We start from the raw sequence: 19,019 nt of genomic DNA, 5'->3' as shown, positions 1-19,019 counted from the left end.
ATGAAACTATTTTAAAATATTATGTAATAACATCTACGAATTATATTTAAGAAAGTCATCAGATAATTATATTTTATACTCTTTCCTTTATAAATAAGGTAATGTTTAAAAATTTCACACAAATAAAAAATAATTAAATGCTTAGTTGGTTGTTGTCTTAGATATGTAAATAGATTTAAGAAAATTGATGTATAACTGAAGATATATTATGCTTAGAATGAAATATAAAATAAACTAAAGTGATTCCAAATTACATAAATTAATATAACGATAATATTCCACAGTCTCATGCATATATATAAATATTTTTTCTTATTTGACTATAAAATTTAATTTCTTATTTAATCAAAAATAAAAAGATAAAATTAATAAAATTGTATTAAGATCATAAATGATATTTAATTTAAATTGACAAGAATAGATGATTGTGACATAATTAAAATCTTTTTGTTTTAACCGTATTACAATACATGTGGAATAGTCCCACCAATAAGTCGACAAGCAGCCACAATCTTCTAAAATAAAAATTAAATAGTCGGGACAATCTAATAACATAAAGTAGAGAGGGACTCCCTTCTCCTTACGCCAGCTCATCAAATAGAGAGAGGATGTTGCGACACGTGTCCGATCTGTGAAACGCAGCGCATTGTTTAAGTCGTTCACTCTGGTTTCAATTGTTTTGTTGGGCTTTACAGCATTCAGCCCATCACGTGTTTAAGAATGTTTTAGATTAGGTTACGCTGAGGCCTTCTCGCGTCTCTCTCTCGAAAGGCGATTATCCTTGCGCAGCTGACCTTCGGTCTTCTTCGTCGCTACATCTCAGAAACCGATCAATCAATCATCTTTAATCCCCCCCCCCCCCATTAATCTATCATCCACGATCTACATTCAATGCGATGTGCAAGGCGTTTGGGTCGACTATAAGAAGGTGTGCTTGGTTCTTCTCATAAAGTACATATCTTTTGTTCTAGATCTAATCAGAAAAATACAGTGCTATGGCTAACGTTTTGGTTTTCCTCTCTGATCTCCAGACCGGTCGCTCCTCTTCCACCGTCGAAGTGCGTTTGCTCCACTTCTGGGAGGCCAGAAACGTCCGCCGAGGTGGCGAGCTCATGGGCATCGACATGCTCTTGCTTGACTCTCAGGTTTTGTTTTGCATTCGCGGTTTTTTTTTTAATTTTACCCGATTGAATGTTGTTCACGCCACCGCCGTCTTGAATCCACATTAAATCCACGACTATCATTTTTTGTTCTTGCTGATTATCAGTCCACATCTGCGTACGTATTTGCTAAACCAGAATGTTATTAGATTGGTCAAATCTCCAAAATAGCACATTTCTAAGTTTATATTTTGAAAATTTTAATTTTTTTATTTTTCAAAATTTGAAATCTTATCCTCAAAACCTCATTTCTCAACTCTAAACCATAAACTCTAAACCCTAAACCCTAAAATCTAAACCCTAAAATCTAAACCCTAAACTCTAAACCCTAAATCCTAAACCCCACCCTTTAACTCTAAACCCTAAGTTTGTGACTTTTGATAAAACATTAAGTGCTATTTTTGTGACTTTTGACCTTGAGTGCTAGTTTGGGAACATAAACTTGATTTAGTGCTATTTTTGTCTTTTTCTCTATTAGATTTGTTAGCTTTGTTTAAATCAGATTTGTTAGATAGTTATGTTATTAGATTTGTTAGATTTCCTCACGTCAGAATTAATAGATCGATAGATAATTATATATTTAATCAATTCTGTGGCACTTTCGTTTTGTCTATCCGTTTTTGTTAATTGTATTTGTGTTTGTTTAATTTTCAGGCAACCGTGATGCCGGCTACTGTGAACGTTAACCGTCTTGCAGCGCACCAGACTAATTTTGAAGCGGGTTCGGTCTACTCCCTGACCGGTTTTGAAGTAACAAGGTGTAACCAGAATTACCGCCTCTCGGACTCTTCTCTACTAATCCGGTTCAGCGACTCCACCACTTTCGAGAAGATCACTGAACCAGCTGTTCCGATACCTCTTGAATCATTCCGGTTCCGTAACTATAGTGAGATGCTTGGTCTTGCTAACTCCAACAACCAGCTTCCAGGTAATGCTCCTCTTATCATCTCCTCTTACAACATGTTTGGGTATCTGATAGTCTTTGTCACAGATCTTATTGGAGAGATCACTGCTGTCAAGAGTACGGTCACTGATCCCCCTCAGGACAAGAATCGTGTTATGACGACCATCAAGATGGACAAGTAAGTATTTATGAACTTTGTTATCTTCAGAATTGTTTTCGACGTCCTGACTACGTTCTTCTTACTGTTCTTCCTCCCATGATGCAGTGACGCATCTGTGACTATGAGCCTCTTTGACGCTCAGGCTGTGAAGATTCATAACCAGCTCGAGCAGATGGGAGTGGATCCAAGGGTTTTCGTTGCAACAAGTGTTAATCCGAAAATAGTGGGAGGTATGCAACCAGTATGACACAAATATGGCTGCCTCTGTAATGATGCCGAGCTCATACATATTCTACTTATGATGCAGGTCGTCTGTTTTTGAACGCAACATCCGGTACACACATCTATTTCGACAAGGAAACAGATGCAGGGGAGAGATTGTTTTTCAGGTATCATTTTCGAGACATTGCTTTTAAACATGACCTGATTAGGGTATTTTCGAACGTAAATGGGTGTGCCTAAGGACATTGTTGTCTTCATACGCAGGTTGGTTGAGCAAGACACTGGGCTCCCACCAGTAGCTCCGCTGCTAAAGAGTTATGCGAAGGTTGAGAAGCTGAGCATTACTGAGCTCAATGATTTTGTCCTTTCTGCTGCGTCTTAGGTTTGTTAGCATCATTGTGATGATCCATATCGAATGTGAATTATGGTGGCGGTACTCTAACTTTATAAAGATGCAGGACATTGATTTCATTTGCACCGGAAAAGTTACCGAAATCAAGGTGGACAAGGGGTGGTGCTATGTTTCCTGTTCAAAATGTTTCAAGAAACTCCACCGGTCTGTCTCATCTCTCACATGTCTGTTTTGCAACAACACGAATGCAGTTGGTGTCCTTCGGTATGTACTGAATCTGAGCAGCTTCTCAGTCTTTGCTAAACTTGATGTGCTATTTGATACATTTGTTCTATGCGATAGGTACCGTGTGGAGATGTCAATTGCAGACAAGACTGGTGAGGGTTTGTTTGTTGCATTTGATGGAGTTATGGCGAAGCTCCATAACATGAGGGCCCATGAAGCTGTCAACCTCTTGGTACGTTCGTCAATTCTATGCTTTATTTGTGAGCTGAATATCCACTCAAGCAATCGTGTCATTGTCCATGCAGGCTGGTGATGGGGTCAACCCCGAAGAAACTGATACCCCTCTGTTTGTTCTTGACATGGAGGGAAAGACATACACGTTTCAGGTGAAGGTGGGCCCATACAATTTCACTGCAAATCATCAGAGCTTCACCATTTCACGCATTCTCGGCGAGGGTGACCGTGAGCCACAGCCTGACTTCGTTAATGATGTAAGCCACTTATATTTCACCTAGCGCTCATGTTTTGTCTACATTTAACGTTTTCATTCGATAGGGTGGTGACGATGACAATGGAGATGACAACAAGGATGCTGGTTTGGTGAGTCGTAAGATGGACGGTGGTGGATGTAGCAAATCTGGAAAAGCATCTGCTAAGTCGAAGAAGGCACGGAAGGCATAAGTGGAACTGGAAACACATAGTTTTCTTCTCAATAATAATAAAGTCGTTTTTTATATGAACAAGTATGGATTTGAAATTTCTATTTTGGTGTTTTTATCATTGTTGACATTTGAGTTGTTTTCTTATAAACAAGTATGCATTTCATATTTACTTCTACTTTATGTTATTGTAGTTCCAAAAAAATGTTTGTGTTTCTTTGAATTTCCTTGGAAATAAACAAGCACATTTACATAGCATCGACCCACCATGTAAAATTTTTATTTGCTAATTCAGTTACACTTGAATTTAGTATATATTACTTTGCATAAATTGTTTTTGTTTATTTTTTATTCCCTTGGAGATAAACCAAACAAATTTACATAACTTCCACACAGAATATAGTATTTATATTTGCTTATTCGTTTAGACTTGAATTTAGTACATTTGTCACCTTCTTATTACTTTCATGGTAGTTAGCATGTTCGTAAAATAAATTAATTAATAGATAATAGTTTTTACGATGTTCTCTTCGTGTTGCTGAGTTCATATAGTCCAAACACTGCTGTAAAATATTACTGTTTATTTAATTTTATGAACAAGTAAGCATTTGGAATTTCAGTCGAATTGTTTTGCAGAAATGTTGACGTCAATATATTATTGGCTAAGCGCTGAACTGAAATATACACATATTGCAAAAAATGGCACGAAGCCACGGTTTAATTTGAATAACCTCCCACCGGTTCGGTTATAATTCATCGCTCGGTTATAATCAGGCCCGGTGTTGACCCCCCATTCCCATGAAACAAATGAATGGGGCCTAGATTTTTTAAAAGAAAATTGGTAACAACTGATTTGATTTATTGTTCTTAGGTATGCAGTAGCATATGTAATGTGTAAAATAATAAGCTAAACATTGCGACGAGAAACACATAAATTTTTTAAAAATAGATATTCATAAGGAAAGCATTAAATACAATAGCTAATAATAAAGTTTTGGGTCAATAACAAAAATTTTAAACATACATCACTACAAACACAATTCATGGTGCAACTGTTCAAATGCTCACCATCCACATTGTAACTGCCACTTAAATCCTCATGAAAGGCTCTATATGTGGGGTGCTAGATCATCAGAGACGCTAGATAATCCAGTCGTCTCATGAAACCTTATGATTCAGTAACCAAAATAGAAAAAACCATCTTGGAAGGTTCCTTCGCTTTAAAAATTATGGTCAAGAATTCAACTACCAAGTCCTTAGACGGAACTAACGTTCCTTCTACCTTGATTACAGGTTTGAATAAACTACAAATCCATAACAGTCAACGAATTTCCTAAATATCAAATGTTAAGATTTTTCTGATATACTGAAGTAACCACACGACCTTTTGCATCAGAAGTCTCGAATTAATATAAAACTTCACGGTGATATTTCCATGTAGATAACGGTTCACGTTTAGCTCGATATACGAGGGCTGTCATTCGATCATCTAAGAGAAGTCAGGCATCGACGAGAGGTTAGGCGTTTATTTTGTTTTGTAAGAATTATCTTTATACACCCATATCATCTGAGAGCTAATTCCGAATGTAGTGACACAAACTTCACGTTTTTTCCCCTCTTAGCTTCCACTGAACAACCCAATAAACGGAGGCTAGGAAGACCGCCAATTGAACGTCAAAGTACAACACATACCTTTTTTTTTAAAAAACATGGCTGTTAAATTACAGTATCTGAAATAAACAACATATCTATTTGTTTCCAGATCAATGCTCTTCCTCGGACGTAGCCGGTACCACACTTCATCGCCCGTGGCTATCTGAAATTTACAGAGTATCTGAGTCACCTCAGAACATCAGTCAAGCGAGCAGAATATCATCAGGTACACAGGAATCATGGTGAACAAATAATTTGCTAATTGACCATACATATTATTTTTTGATCACAACAACAATGCAGGTTCTGCTAAGAAAGCAAGATTACTTAGAAAGGCACTTTGTGTACGAAAAAGGGAATTGCAATTCACACAAGCATACGATAAAAAGGGTCAGCGTTGTCCTCAACTATTCGTATAAATTATAAAATCCAGAATTGGAGTAAAACATATTGGTCACTACACAACTAACCCTCTGCCTCATAATATGTTGTAATCAGGGAAAAAAAAAAAAAACTAATGACAGATACGAAATAGTATCATGTCCATCATGCCACGCTTTACTATGGGCTGGCGAAGCTGTTGGTGGTGATATCAAGCGTGGGGAAGGTCAGTTCAGCATTTGTTGCCAACAAGGAAGAGTCAGACTACCACCTGTGCGAGAAGCACCGTCTCCCCTCAAAGAATTTTTGAAAGTCATAAATTTCAAGCTCAGATCCGAGTTGCTAACAGTCTGCTAGAATTCACATCAATGGGTGCTAATGTTGATCATAGTGTTACTGGTACTTCAGGACCATTTACATACCGTGTAAATGGACAGGTTATTCATAGGATCGGGTCTCTACTTCCTGAAGATGGTGCTCTGCCAGAATATCTACAGTTATATATTTTTGACACAGATAATGAGCTAGAAAACAGAAAGCGAGCGTTCACTCAAGATACCTCCTCTTTGGCTATCCCTGACAGTGTCATTGTTCAATTGATTGAGATGATGGACATACATAACCACCTCGCAAAGACGTTTCGCCATGCCCGTGATAGATTTAAAGACACTGGTACTATTGAATACAGTATCACTCTGGTCAGTCAAACTAACCTTGGACGTCAATACGATCTTCCAAGTGCGAGCGAGATTGGTGGATTGATAGTTGGAGATCTATCTGCAACGTCTGTTGGTAGAGATATTGTGGTGGAGCTCAAATCATCTAATTTGCAGAGAATCAGTGATCAACACCCCCTGATGATGAGCCTCCAATATCCATTGTTGTTTCCGTACGGAGAGGCTGGCTATAACCAGAGAATGCCATATGAAGGTCCTGAAATGTCTAAAGTAAGAAGAGAATACATGACAATGCGTGAGTTTTACGCTTATCAGTTTCAGACTCGGCCTACTGAGGGTATGACGATCATAAAGGGCGGGAGATTGCTGCACCAATATATTGTAGATGCATACACTGCCACAGAGCAAGAGAGATTAAGGTTTATTCTTTTGAACCAAAAGAAACTCAGAGCAGATTTGTATAGTAATGTGTGTGACGCTGTGGAGAGCGGAGATTCAGATGCAAAAATGCTTGGCAGGAAGATCATTTTACCTTCTTCATTCACTGGTGGACCTAGGTACATGTCTGAAAAGTATCTGGACGCAATGGCTATATGTAGGTGGTACGGCAATCCTCATCTGTTCATCACAGTGACAGCAAATCCAAAATGGGTGGAGTTAAAGGATCATCTGGACGCATACGGTGGTGAATCTGCTAATAGCCGGCCTGACCTTGAATGTAGGCTATTCAAACTCAAACTGGACGAAATGGTTTCCGATTTCAAGAAAGGAGTTTTCTTTCCTAAAACTTCTGCAGGTAAACACTTCTTATCGGTCTGTTACCTGAGTACTTTATATATATATTTTTACGTACTGAGATTGTGTTACTGATTCATTTTTCAAAAACAATGTAGTTGTATACACCATTGAGTTTCAAAAACGAGGACTGCCACATGCCCATATTCTATTATGGTTAGAAGGAATTAAGAAAGAAGCAACCGCCACAATGATTGATGAGTACATATCAGCTGAGTTGCCAGACAGAGATCTAGATCCTGAGGGTTTTGCATTGGTCGACCGCCATATGATACATGGCCCATGTGGAAAACGTCGACCAAAATCACCTTGCATGGACAAAGGAGAATGCACAAAGGCTTACCCTAAGCCATTATCGGATCATACACACATTGACAAGTCTGGGTTTGTTAGATATAGAAGGAGATCAGATCCTAAGCATTTAGTCTTGAAGAGCAACATTGAGCTGGGAAATCAGTACGTTGTCCCTCACAACCTCAGTATTCTTAAAAAATATGAGGCCCATATCAATGTTGAATGGTGCTGCAGAACCAGTGCGATCAAATATCTTTTTAAATACATTACAAAAGGTGTTGATCGAGCTACTGTTCTTTTGAAAGAGGTGGAAAGAGGAGGCGGTGAGAAGGATAAAAAGAAAGACGGAACGGATGTGATAAATGAGATAGATAAGTATATGGAATGTCGATACATCTCTGCATGTGAAGCCTCATGGAGATTGTTTGCGTTTCACATACATCATAATCAACCTAATGTTGTTAAACTGCCTGTACATCTACCAGGGCAGCACCATACTGTCTTTGACGAATCTGCTAGATTAGAGGAAGTCATTTCAAAGGAAGACGTTGAGAAAACAAAGTTAACTGCATGGTTTGTGGCATGTGAAACGTATGAAGAAGCACGAGAGCTGACGTACGTTGAGCTACCTACCAGGTTCGTTTATCACACCTCAGGGAAACTATGGACCCCCAGGAAAACCGGTGCAGCAATAGGAAGAGTGGTTTACGTCAGTCCAGTGGCCGGGGATAAATACTTCTTACGGATTTTGGTAAATGTTGTTAAAGGGCCTAGGTGTTTTGAGGATTTAAAAACAGTTGGGGGTGTGCTTTTTAAAAAGTATAGAGAAGCATGTTACGCGCGGGGGTTGCTTGATGACGTCAGAGAATGGCATGATGCTATAGAAGAGCCATCATATTGGGCTACGGGTCGACAGCTGAGACGGTTGTTTGTGATTATCTTACTTTTTTGTCAAGTTATAAATCCACTAAAGCTTTGGGACCATACATGGAAGTTTCTGGCAGAAGACATCCTTTATATCAAACGAAAGGAATTCAGGTTCCCAGGGCTTGAACTCAGCGACGACCAACTAAAACAATATACTCTGATCGAGTTCGAACAGCTACTGAAGGAGAACGATCAGTCTCTAGCGGATTACCCTGACATTCCAGTGCCTGATAATGCTATTCTGACTGAGATTTCTAACACAGTGCTGATGCAGGAGTTGAGTTATAACATTCAACAAGAGACTGAGACACATAATGAGCTGTTCGAAACAATGAATCCAGATCAGAAAGTAGTATATGATTCGGTGCTAGATTCTGTTCATAAGCAATCTGGACAGTTATTTTTCGTTAATGGGGCAGGAGGTACTGGGAAAACATACCTATACATGACGATAATCGCAAAGCTTAGATCAGCCAACAAAGTCGTCATCCCAGTAGCATCCTCTGGTGTTGCTGCGCTATTACTCCCCGGTGGTAGAACATCCCATTCTCGATTCAAACTGCCGCTTACACTGAGCGATGTGTCAATGTGTAATATTCCAAGATGTTCTATGTTGGCTTCGTTGATAGCTAAATCAGATTTAATAATATGGGACGAAGCTCCAATGGCACACCGCCAAGCGTTTGAGACACTCGACCGTTCCCTCCGAGATTTTTTGACTCCTGCAGATCCTACGACTGCTGACAAACCTTTCGGTGGCAAGACTGTTCTCTTGGGAGGTGATTTTAGGAAAATATTGCCAGTTGTGCCTCATGGAAGAAGACCAGACACAGTCCTAGCATCGATCAGCAAATCATATCTATGGAAAAATGCAGTAGTCTATACTCTTTCCATCAACATGCGTTTGAGAGAAGCAGACAGGGAGCTTGCCAAATGGATTCTGGAAGTTGGTGATGGGAAAGCTGATACCGTCTCCTCTCACAGCAGCAAAAATGAAGAGGGTGAACAAATTGATGTGAACCAAAGATTCATGATCCCTGCAACAGACAAACCACACGAGGCATTAGCAGCTGCGGCATATCCTGACTTCATTCATAATTATCGGAACAAGAAGTACTTAACAGAGAGAGCTGTGCTGACACCTACAAATAGTACTGTGCATGAGCTTAACGCATATATGCTGTCTCAGGTTCCATCAGAAGCTAAAGAGTATCTGAGCTCCGATTCGGTCGAGCTGGAAGCCACGCCAGAGGATGATTGGAGTAGCCACTACCCTCAAGAATATCTTAACTCACTTGAGTTCCCTGGACTGCCTAACCACAGGCTATGCTTGAAGGTGGGGTCTCCGGTAATGATGCTGCGTAATCTTAACCAAGCGTATGGGATATGTAATGGGACACGGATGATAGTCAGTCGAGTAGGTGAAAGGATAGTACAAGTTGAGATCATGACTGGCACGAAAGTAGGTGAAACAGTGTTGATCCCCCGGATTCAGCTTTCCCCTCTTGACACTTTGCTTCCATTCACGTTTTGCCGACGTCAATACCCACTGCGTCTATGCTATGCGATGACAATCAATAAAAGTCAGGGGCAAAGCCTCAAACAAGCTGCTTTGTACCTCCCTAGATCGGTCTTCACCCATGGCCAGTTGTACGTTGCTTTATCTCGAGTGACATCATCGGAAGGGCTTAAGATATTAAACGATTCCTCTCATTCAGATGGAGCTGATGGAGTAACAAATATAGTCTACAAAGAGATCTTCAAGGGCCTCTGTAACAACAAGGTTTACACTGAACTGGTTTTGTTAATATGTCATTTCAATTCGTATTGTTTCAGATGCTGACTAGATCTATATGATTGCAGGGGAAAAAAGCTCTCGAGAACGAGTTTGAGGTGAACTTCACACTAACATTTCCTATGTTATATTCAGTCTGTTATGTTCATGCATCGACTGATGAGAACTTTTTCTGTCGCAGTGATGCCAGACAGGGTCGAGAATTAGAAGTTTATAATCTGTAACTGACATTGGCGTGTCTGTGAAGATAGTGTTTCTTCTGAAGCACGCAATGGATCATGTTTGTTATTTAACTTTATGATTTACCACTTTTATTTTCAGTCATTACAATAGCATTTAAAAAAGTCTGGCTTTATCAATCCGGTTTAGTTGGCAAACCTTTTCTACTCTGTATACCAGAAAGCGTAGTAGAAAGCATATAGTTGACACAAATATCATGCGGACATGTTATTGTCTTTAAGTATGTATATTTGTTTCATGATACTTTTATTTCACTGATTCCTTAACATTAGATATTACAAGCAAATGAACCGAAATAACAAAGCAGACCAAACTTGAAATTGAATAAAAATTTACAGGTTCATCAAAACCTGCCCGTACTTAATTACAAAATTGTATAGATTACTAAAATGACTCAAATTGCATCTGAAATCTTAGCAACACTTATCAAAATCTAGATAGACACTGATCTTAAAAACAACTTACATATACTTCTCATTACACGATACAGGCGAACACTAAATAGGTCTACGAAAAAAAAAACCGTGCAAGCTAAAAAAAAATATAGATGATGATAATCTAGAAATACTAAATAAAAATCTAATAACATACAGTGCAGCCTTCCTAATTAGTGTCTATAGCCATGTTTAATATTAATATAAATGTTTAATATTAATATAAATGTGCCGCAGATATTTTAGCTGAGATTAATGCTGTCAAGAGCACCGTGCGCGATCCTCTAAAAGGAAAAAATTATGTTATGGCAACAATCAAAATTGATAAGTAACTATTATTTCCCAATATTATTTATATAATTCGAACAAAGGAACTTGCCTACGTAGTACCCACTAAACTCATTTCTTCTACGTGCAGTGGTAACTCTGCCACACTGAATCTGTTCGACAATCAAGCAATCGATTTCCAGCTAAGACTTGAATCCATGCGTGTTGATCCAATGGTGATTGTTGCCACAAACATTAACCCACGAACAGTTGGAGGTATTGCTTATTTTAAAAATATCAATATATTGATATGTCATTGTATCTAAAAATGTTTCCCCTCTTAAATATACTGATAAACTCCCTTTCTGTAGCCCATTTGTCCCTCAACGCCACGTCCGGAACACACATCTACTTTGACGAGGAAACCTCAGCTGGTCAAACGTCTTTCAATCAGTAGTTGGACTTCTTCTAAACATCTCATTTAGAAGAAATGCGAACTGTCCATGTATATGTATATATAGGTTGGTCACAAGATCCACTGGTCTCCCACCTGCAGCTCCACTTCTGGGAGAGGTTGCAAAAGTCGAGCCCGTAACCATAGCTGAGCTCAACAGCTTTGCTATCATCGCCGTGTCTGAGGCAAACCAATTGCAGTGTTAGTTGTGTTCTCAAATGAGTTGGTCCTAACTATGATCTCTTTACATTAAATATAGGATATTCAGTTCATGTGTACCGGTAAAGTTATTCGTGTAGACTCTGATAAGGGATGGTGCTACGTTGCTTGCTCTAAATGCGGAAGAAAGCTCCAGCGCATTGAATACACCTTCAAATGTGTGTGATGCAACAACTCTCATGCTGTTGGGGTTCTGCGGTATGTAGAATTACATCCCATACGATTGTATTTCTCGCCGCGAATTAATACGATTACATTTAACTATGCTTATCTTCAGCTACCGAGTCGAGCTTCCAATAGCTGATGACACTGCACAAGGAATCTTTGTCTGTTTTGATGGGGTAATGACAAAGTTGCATGGTCTCGAAGCACGTGTAGCTGGACAAGTGTTGGTAAGTTTACTATGTCTCTCACCACCGTATACGTAAACATATTACTGACAAGATTACTTTACTTTTCTAGGATGGCGAGGTGGGGTATCCCGAAGACTCGCATATGCCCCCGTTTGTTACAAGCATGGAGGGGAAAACATACACTTTCCATGTCAAGTTGACAACTTATGATTTCACATCAACCCATCAATGCTTCACCGTCACCCGTATTCTCGCGGAACATGAACGACTGCCACCACACAAATTTGTCACTGTAAGTGTGTTGCTATAGTTGTGTCCAATCTATTTGACAACGTTCTGAGTGTCTGTAACATCTATCAGTATCAGGAAGAAATTGCTAATGATGGTGCCAACGTCGAAGGTATTCAGCCAATCCTTGCAAATGTTGACTCCGGAAGTACCGGCGGTGAGACATCCTTGATTGCTATTAATAATCCAGTAGGGCGTGTACCAAATAAGATGGACAACGCATCTAACTACATCCTCAAGAAAGCCTTAGGTTGAGAAACTAAATGATCGAGAGGTTGTTTTAAAATAATGCTTCTGCATGAACTTGCCCGTTTAATTTTCCCTTTTTATCTACTTTTGAGTTTTTCAACACAGTTACTGCTCTATTTTTCAGTCGGACAATAATTTTATTTTTCCTAAAATATAAAGCAAAACTATTACCTATTAAACCCATAGCTTATATTCTTAAAACTACTATAATTAAAATGCAGTGTTTTGTAAATGGTTAAAAAAATTCAGCTTCATTATAACAAAATAACTCTCCTTCGCCATCCAATCCCGCGCGTAGCGCGGGCTTCCCCTAGTTAGTCCTATGTAGAAATTAAGGCTCGTGGGGCTATCAGAACATCATTTCAGATGTGCTATTGCATATTTTATTTTAAAATAGTACAACACAAAAATAGAATAGGATTTCATTCAATGTATTATTTCATTTTTCATTCTAAAAATAAATATTCTTAAAGGATTCTATTTTTATTTAATTAATAATTGTTACTAACACGATAACACCTTCTATTTAAAACTTACCAATTAACTCTAAATATCTTATGTTTTTAAAATATAGTTTATTTAAATTAATTTTTTCTTATTAAAAGTACGATAAATCATAAAAAAATATATATAAGATCAAATATTTTGGTTCAATAACGAGTATTAGAATATATTTTTCTCACAAATGGCCAAGTAATGCATTTCAGAATAAAAATGAATTTATTTATCCATGATTTTCTTAAACTGGCCACGAAAAATTTTAAAATCGAACATTTTTATCGTTTGGGCAATACTTCACCGATTATGGTAATTTCAAAAATGATTTACCGGATTATTAAATCACTTATTTTATATTATATTTATTTTATATTTTTATTATATTTTTATGTTTAGTTTGGTATTTTATTAGTTTATGCAACTTTTATGTAAAATTATTAAATACTTTCGTATGAAATATAATATTTATTTCGTATTATTTTTAATATTATTTAAGTATAAAATAAAAACGTTTAAAATTTAAAAGACTATTATATAAATAAAAAAAATTTAACTCTGTAATAGAATAATCCTAACCATTATTCTATTTTAGAATTGAAAATAAAGTAGACATGGAGCATATTTTATTCCAAAACAATGTTCGAAGTAGAAAATGGCGTACGTTGGAAAATGCCATTAGTTCATCATGACTCACGAGTCTCGCAAGGAAGTTCTGATCTGACTGTATTTTAGAAATATAATACTTTTGCTTTTCCACCATTTGTCTATTTCAAGAAACTTTTTTTGGTGGTTAATGAAACAATCATGTCTCATTATATAAACAAAGGTTAAAACTGTTATTATTCAAAAGTATCATTATTTTTATAACTTAGATCAGCCAATCATAAAAAAATACGTACCACTTGTTAGACTACATATATACAGATATACAAATATATCTATTTATATGATTAGAATTTCCTCTGCATCGGTCCTGACATTTTAGAGGCTATAAATAATTTAGTAAAAAATTATATAAGAAGTTTTGTACAAATTTGAAGATTTATTTCTATGTAAAATATTTAAAATTTTAATTTGTGGACCATTATTTCACTTGGCTATGTTCCGGAGATAAATCTATATACAAAAATCTTTAATAACATAGGGAAGGTATTGAGCTCTACTTAGTATACACAACTCAGTCGATCACATAAATTGAATAAATACGCAAATTGCATGTGAAACAATTTGTATTTTGAAATAGAAAAATATTCTAAAACAGTTTGTAGCATAAAACAGATGAAATATTTTCTATATATAAAAATTTGAGCTTCACTAATAGTCAATCAGAGAATACTCCGAGTCGTAACTGTTCGTTTAATCCTCATGCCTCTTTCCACCGAGTCTTCTTTAAGAAAACAAATAATTGTATTTAGTCTCCAATGGCTGTAATTTCCTTCAAGTCTCATTCTCTTGATAGATTGATGATAATGACAAACAACGAGAAAGTCAGGTGGCTTAACGGCAGTACTCAACGTTTCTCACACACGACTACCCGAAGTTGCCAGTTCGATACTCAGGAACAGTGGGGTGGTACTGGGTTAGCTAAAAAATCTCTACGAGGATTTCTAGCGAGATGGCCCTTCGGGGTGAGCCCAGTCACTATAAAAAATCTAACCTATACAGTTTTGAGAACGTCAGGTGGCCTAGCGGCAGTACTGAACATTTCTCACACACCTATCCGAGGTCGCCAGTTCGATACTCAGGAACAGCGGGGTGGTACTGGGTTAGCTAAAAAATCTCTACGGGGATTTCTGGCGAGGTGGCCCTTCGGGGTGAGCCCAGTCACTATAAAAAGTTCAATCTATACAGTTTTGAGAACGTCAGGTGGCCTAGCGGTAGTACTGAACATTTCTCACACATGACTACCCGAGGTCGCCAGTTCGATACTCAGGGACAGCGGGGTGGTACTGGGTTAGCTAAAAAATCTCTACGGGGATTTCTGGCGAGGTGGCCCTTCGGGGTGAGCCCAGTCACTATAAAAAGTTCAATCTATACAGTTAGAGAACGCCAGGTGGCCTAGCGGCAGTACTGAACGTTTCTCACACACGACTACCCGAGGTCGCCAGTTCGATACTCAGGGACAGCGGGGTGGTACTGGGTTAGCTAAAAATCTCTACGGGGATTTCTGGCGAGGTGGACCTTCGGGGTGAGCCCAGTCACTATAAAAAGTTCAACCTATACATTTTTAACCGGGGCTTCTAGCTCTGGTGGTAAAGGGCTCATGGCTGTGAGTTCCGCCACCTGGGTTCGAAACCCGGCCACTGGGGAATTCACATGCGGAACCCCAGCGTTCGAGACCGAAGACCGTTCGCGGTGAGCCACATGGTGACGCCCTGGTAGCATCCTTGCTCGCTTCAGTCTCTAGTCTGGACCACGACTGTGGGGCCAGGATACTCAGTTATCAAAAAAAATGACAAACAACCGAATACTTTTCCAAATCTTATACCCGGAAAGTGTTTGTTAAAACGCTTAACTTAACTTAATAATGCTCTAGCTTGAATAACCAAAAATATTTGATGTTAAGATTAATAGATAGTTAGTACACTTGAATATAATGCATGCTTGATTGATTTAAACCAATGGGGATTATATATAGTTCATGATTGCATAGGAATCTCTTCCTTGGAAAACAATTGATCTTTATTAGTGTTCTAAACCTATAGGAATTTTTGATTGCTTAAAGTTTACACGTTTACTTGGAGACTAATTACCTTGTACCAATTACCTTAAGCCCATGGGTTCTACCTTATCATTTGATTGAAAGCTTTAGTTATTGTTCTTGTTTGTTTGGTTCTTGAATTACAATCAGTTAATTACTTTGATTGCACTTACATTAATCATTTACTTGTATTCTCTTGGCTACATTATCTCTTAGGATTGGATTGACACTTTTATACTACTTTGACATAGAATAAGCAATAATCCTTATCACTTTTCTTATTTTATGACGACTTTACGATGAAACTTATTTTTTTTCTCTTAAAGTTGTTTTAAAATTACAAGTGTTTTAGACAAAATTGTTCTCATAAAGTTACTTTGACTTTACGACAATTTTTTTTTCACGTAAATGTTTCATTACGTAAAATACGACAACCATAATTCCCTGTAAATATTACTCGTTTTACGGATGTTTTCTTGGTGTAGTTATTTGAAATAAAAAAATGTTTTAATGATGTCTTTAAAATATTTTTCTGATAAAAAAACTTCAAATCGCTTAACTGATATCACTCAAATTACCCTAAGGAGTGATTTTTACTCTCTCAAATAAGAGGTTCAATTGTAGTTCTTAGGGATCGAATCCAAAGAGAGCTAGGGCACACAATAGACTTTAGAGATCAAGGTTAAGCTAGACAAATAATTCATAAAGCATTAAATAAATAAAAGCATGGTGAACAAGACAGTTGTTCGATTGGTTGAGGTTGTAAGCAATAAAGAGAAATAGCTAGACTTAGGGTTTCTATTCAGGTAATCATGATTATAATAGTATAGAGACTAAAGTTGCATGAAGGATATTCTAATAATCTATTAACTTCCGTTTGTTTGTATTATCTATTTTCTAGATCTAAGATCTCAACTATCGTTTGTCGATCTTGAGAAAGTGTCGATCGATACTATGTATAGATAGTCGTCGATACACCTTTCAGAACGTCGATCGATACACATATAGGGTTGTCGATCGATGTTCCTTCTAGCAAGCTATAGCGATCAGGTTTGAATGTGTTCACTAGATTTCCTAGATAAACTTTCGTTTGTTTCGAGCAATCATAGTTCAGTGAGAATCAATTCAGATAAAAGACCATGCTGTCGTGTGCGCCTAATTATCTAAATTCAGGGTTCTAGATTGCGACTCTAGAACACAAGAAGTAAGAACAATTATATTGATGGATATCACTAACAACTTAGCAATTCTATATTTTTGGCTAATCCTCCATAACCTATTTGAATCCTAAACCTAACAGGTGAACTACTCAGACATGGAAGCAATAACACAAATCATATTCTGAATAATATAATAGATAAGAAATCAATGATAAAACCAATGGAGTTCCAATCAATCTATGAAAGAGAATTGATATTCTCTCCAAACCTAAGAGAAAATAATAGAATAGAATAATAGAAAGCGTAGCCGTCAACAATGTTTTAGAAAACACATAAGTAAGGTTATGAGTCGTCCAAGGGTATTATGGTAACTTGTGGTAACTTCTGGGATTAAGTTGGTCATGAAATAGGCTCGGCCCGCGTTCTAGCATCACCGTCGATCGACACCAAGGGTTCACCATCGATCGACATTCATTCATCTCCTCGACAGCTCCGTCTCATGAGGCAAACATACCACTCTTCAGTAAAACAAGCATAACTTCTGATCTAACTGTTAGATTGACCTCAAACCGGTGGCATTGGAAAGGTAACCCAAATTTATACCTTGTGTCAAAGGATCAGTGCAATCGCACTATTGTAAAGTCTCCATCCATACATAAACATCTGACACGTCTGTGAAGTTCTGCACCTCAAAAGGCTCCAAAAACCCCCCAAAATCACAGAAATTTTCCAAAACGTACATGAACCTGAAAACACTCTAAAAAAACTCTAAAACCATATAATATACTCTAAAATAATCATATACCATGGATAAAAGTGAGTAAAATACATAGTATATCAACTCCCTCAGACTTACTCTTTTGCTTGTCCTCAAGCAAAATATATAGTAGTCCTATGAAAAAAGTTTGAAAAACTCATGGATTCACACAATTTTAAACTTACTACTTTCACCTCTGCAATGTTGCAAGTCACATCAGATCAGTGCCAACTTTAGAGGCACTTCATGTATTAAATCTTAGCTTAGGAACCAAACCATCCAGCCTACAGCTCGGCTGATTCAACCTGACATACTCCTCTATTGACTTCATTTCTGCATATAAATGTGTAGGCTAAATCTTAGGAGTATCGATCAAGAGACACATGGACTCTTACTCCAGCAGATATCTGAGTAAACAAGTAGTCCTATTCTTGTTTCTTTTCTCCCTATATCCCTCTTCTCTGAATCGTTTTATCTCAAATCCAATAAACTATGATGATGATGCAGTCCATCTTATTCATCTTCTTTTTGATTTTTCTTTTCTTTTTTTTTCTTTTTCTTTTCTTGGCAAAATGTAGGGGAATAGTGGGGTCATCAGTAATGTACCTACCTTTCGCTTCCAATGATGTGTGATCATTTATTTGAATTAGAATAGTAGGGTCATCGGTAATGTACCTACCCCTCTGCATCTCAGGAAATCATCTCAATCTTTTCTTTTTATTTCTTTCAGGATGCCAAAGAGGGGAGAGAAGGAATCCAAAAGTTTACAGACATACCTTTCAGACCTGAAAGAAAAATCCTATCCAATGTATACCAAGCCACATGACAAGCAAGTTGAATTGATTAAGGTTAGAAGTCAGCTTCGGTTCCTTCAGACTTTTTCAGCTAGCGTGGATGTTATTGGCAGGTGATCCACTTTGGCATTTCCATTCAAGACACCCTGCAGTCAATAAACACAAATAATAGTGCTAGAAAGTGGTTAGATAATAAGTAAAATTGAAAAATTTCATCATCCACTTCTTGACTCTATAAAACTCAATAAAAACTCATAAAACTAAAGCTCAAAATAAAACACCATATCAGTAATTTCTCCCCAAGACATAAACAACACTATCCCCAGTGTTATGAAGGCCAAGATTGGTGAGAAAATAAATCATAAGTACTAATTTTAATAAGGAAAATCGGTATACCTTCT

At 37.5% G+C, this 19,019-nt stretch overlaps 2 protein-coding genes across 2 annotated transcripts; both read left to right on the top strand.

The window, feature by feature from the left end:
- Positions 1-735: 735 nt before the first annotated feature.
- Positions 736-3,860, top strand: LOC106293287. Its single transcript, XM_013728943.1, has 11 exons — positions 736-928; positions 1,032-1,145; positions 1,815-2,088; positions 2,152-2,242; positions 2,330-2,454; positions 2,532-2,613; positions 2,711-2,828; positions 2,905-3,062; positions 3,141-3,255; positions 3,329-3,514; positions 3,579-3,860. The coding sequence occupies exons 2-7, from the start codon at positions 1,113-1,115 to the stop codon at positions 2,826-2,828; spliced, it is 723 nt and encodes a 240-aa protein (XP_013584397.1). The 5' UTR covers positions 736-928; positions 1,032-1,112; the 3' UTR covers positions 2,905-3,062; positions 3,141-3,255; positions 3,329-3,514; positions 3,579-3,860.
- A 2,224-nt stretch (positions 3,861-6,084) lies between these two features.
- Positions 6,085-12,714, top strand: LOC106345077. The gene is made up of 10 exons (XM_013784340.1): positions 6,085-7,189; positions 7,287-10,207; positions 10,273-10,328; positions 11,297-11,421; positions 11,517-11,598; positions 11,667-11,784; positions 11,859-11,914; positions 12,096-12,210; positions 12,281-12,463; positions 12,532-12,714. Exons 1-10 carry the CDS (start codon positions 6,085-6,087, stop codon positions 12,712-12,714), a joined length of 4,944 nt encoding a protein of 1,647 aa, XP_013639794.1.
- The last annotated feature ends 6,305 nt before the right edge of the window (positions 12,715-19,019 follow it).

This window comes from Brassica oleracea, chromosome C5 (genome assembly GCF_000695525.1).
Source record: "Brassica oleracea var. oleracea cultivar TO1000 chromosome C5, BOL, whole genome shotgun sequence".
NCBI lineage: Eukaryota > Viridiplantae > Streptophyta > Magnoliopsida > Brassicales > Brassicaceae > Brassica > Brassica oleracea.
This window is presented reverse-complemented; position numbering and strand designations above follow the sequence as displayed.

Coding starts and splice junctions, on each gene's coding strand:
- LOC106345077 (XM_013784340.1), top strand. CDS start 6,085: ATGGGTGCTAATGTTGATCATAGTGTTACTGGTACTTCAGGACCATTT. Junction 12,211..12,280: donor GTGTAGCTGGACAAGTGTTG/GTAAGTTTACTA, acceptor TTACTTTTCTAG/GATGGCGAGGTGGGGTATCC. Junction 12,464..12,531: donor CACCACACAAATTTGTCACT/GTAAGTGTGTTG, acceptor AACATCTATCAG/TATCAGGAAGAAATTGCTAA.
- LOC106293287 (XM_013728943.1), top strand. CDS start 1,113: ATGGGCATCGACATGCTCTTGCTTGACTCTCAG. Junction 2,089..2,151: donor CTCCAACAACCAGCTTCCAG/GTAATGCTCCTC, acceptor TCTTTGTCACAG/ATCTTATTGGAGAGATCACT. Junction 2,614..2,710: donor GGGGAGAGATTGTTTTTCAG/GTATCATTTTCG, acceptor CTTCATACGCAG/GTTGGTTGAGCAAGACACTG.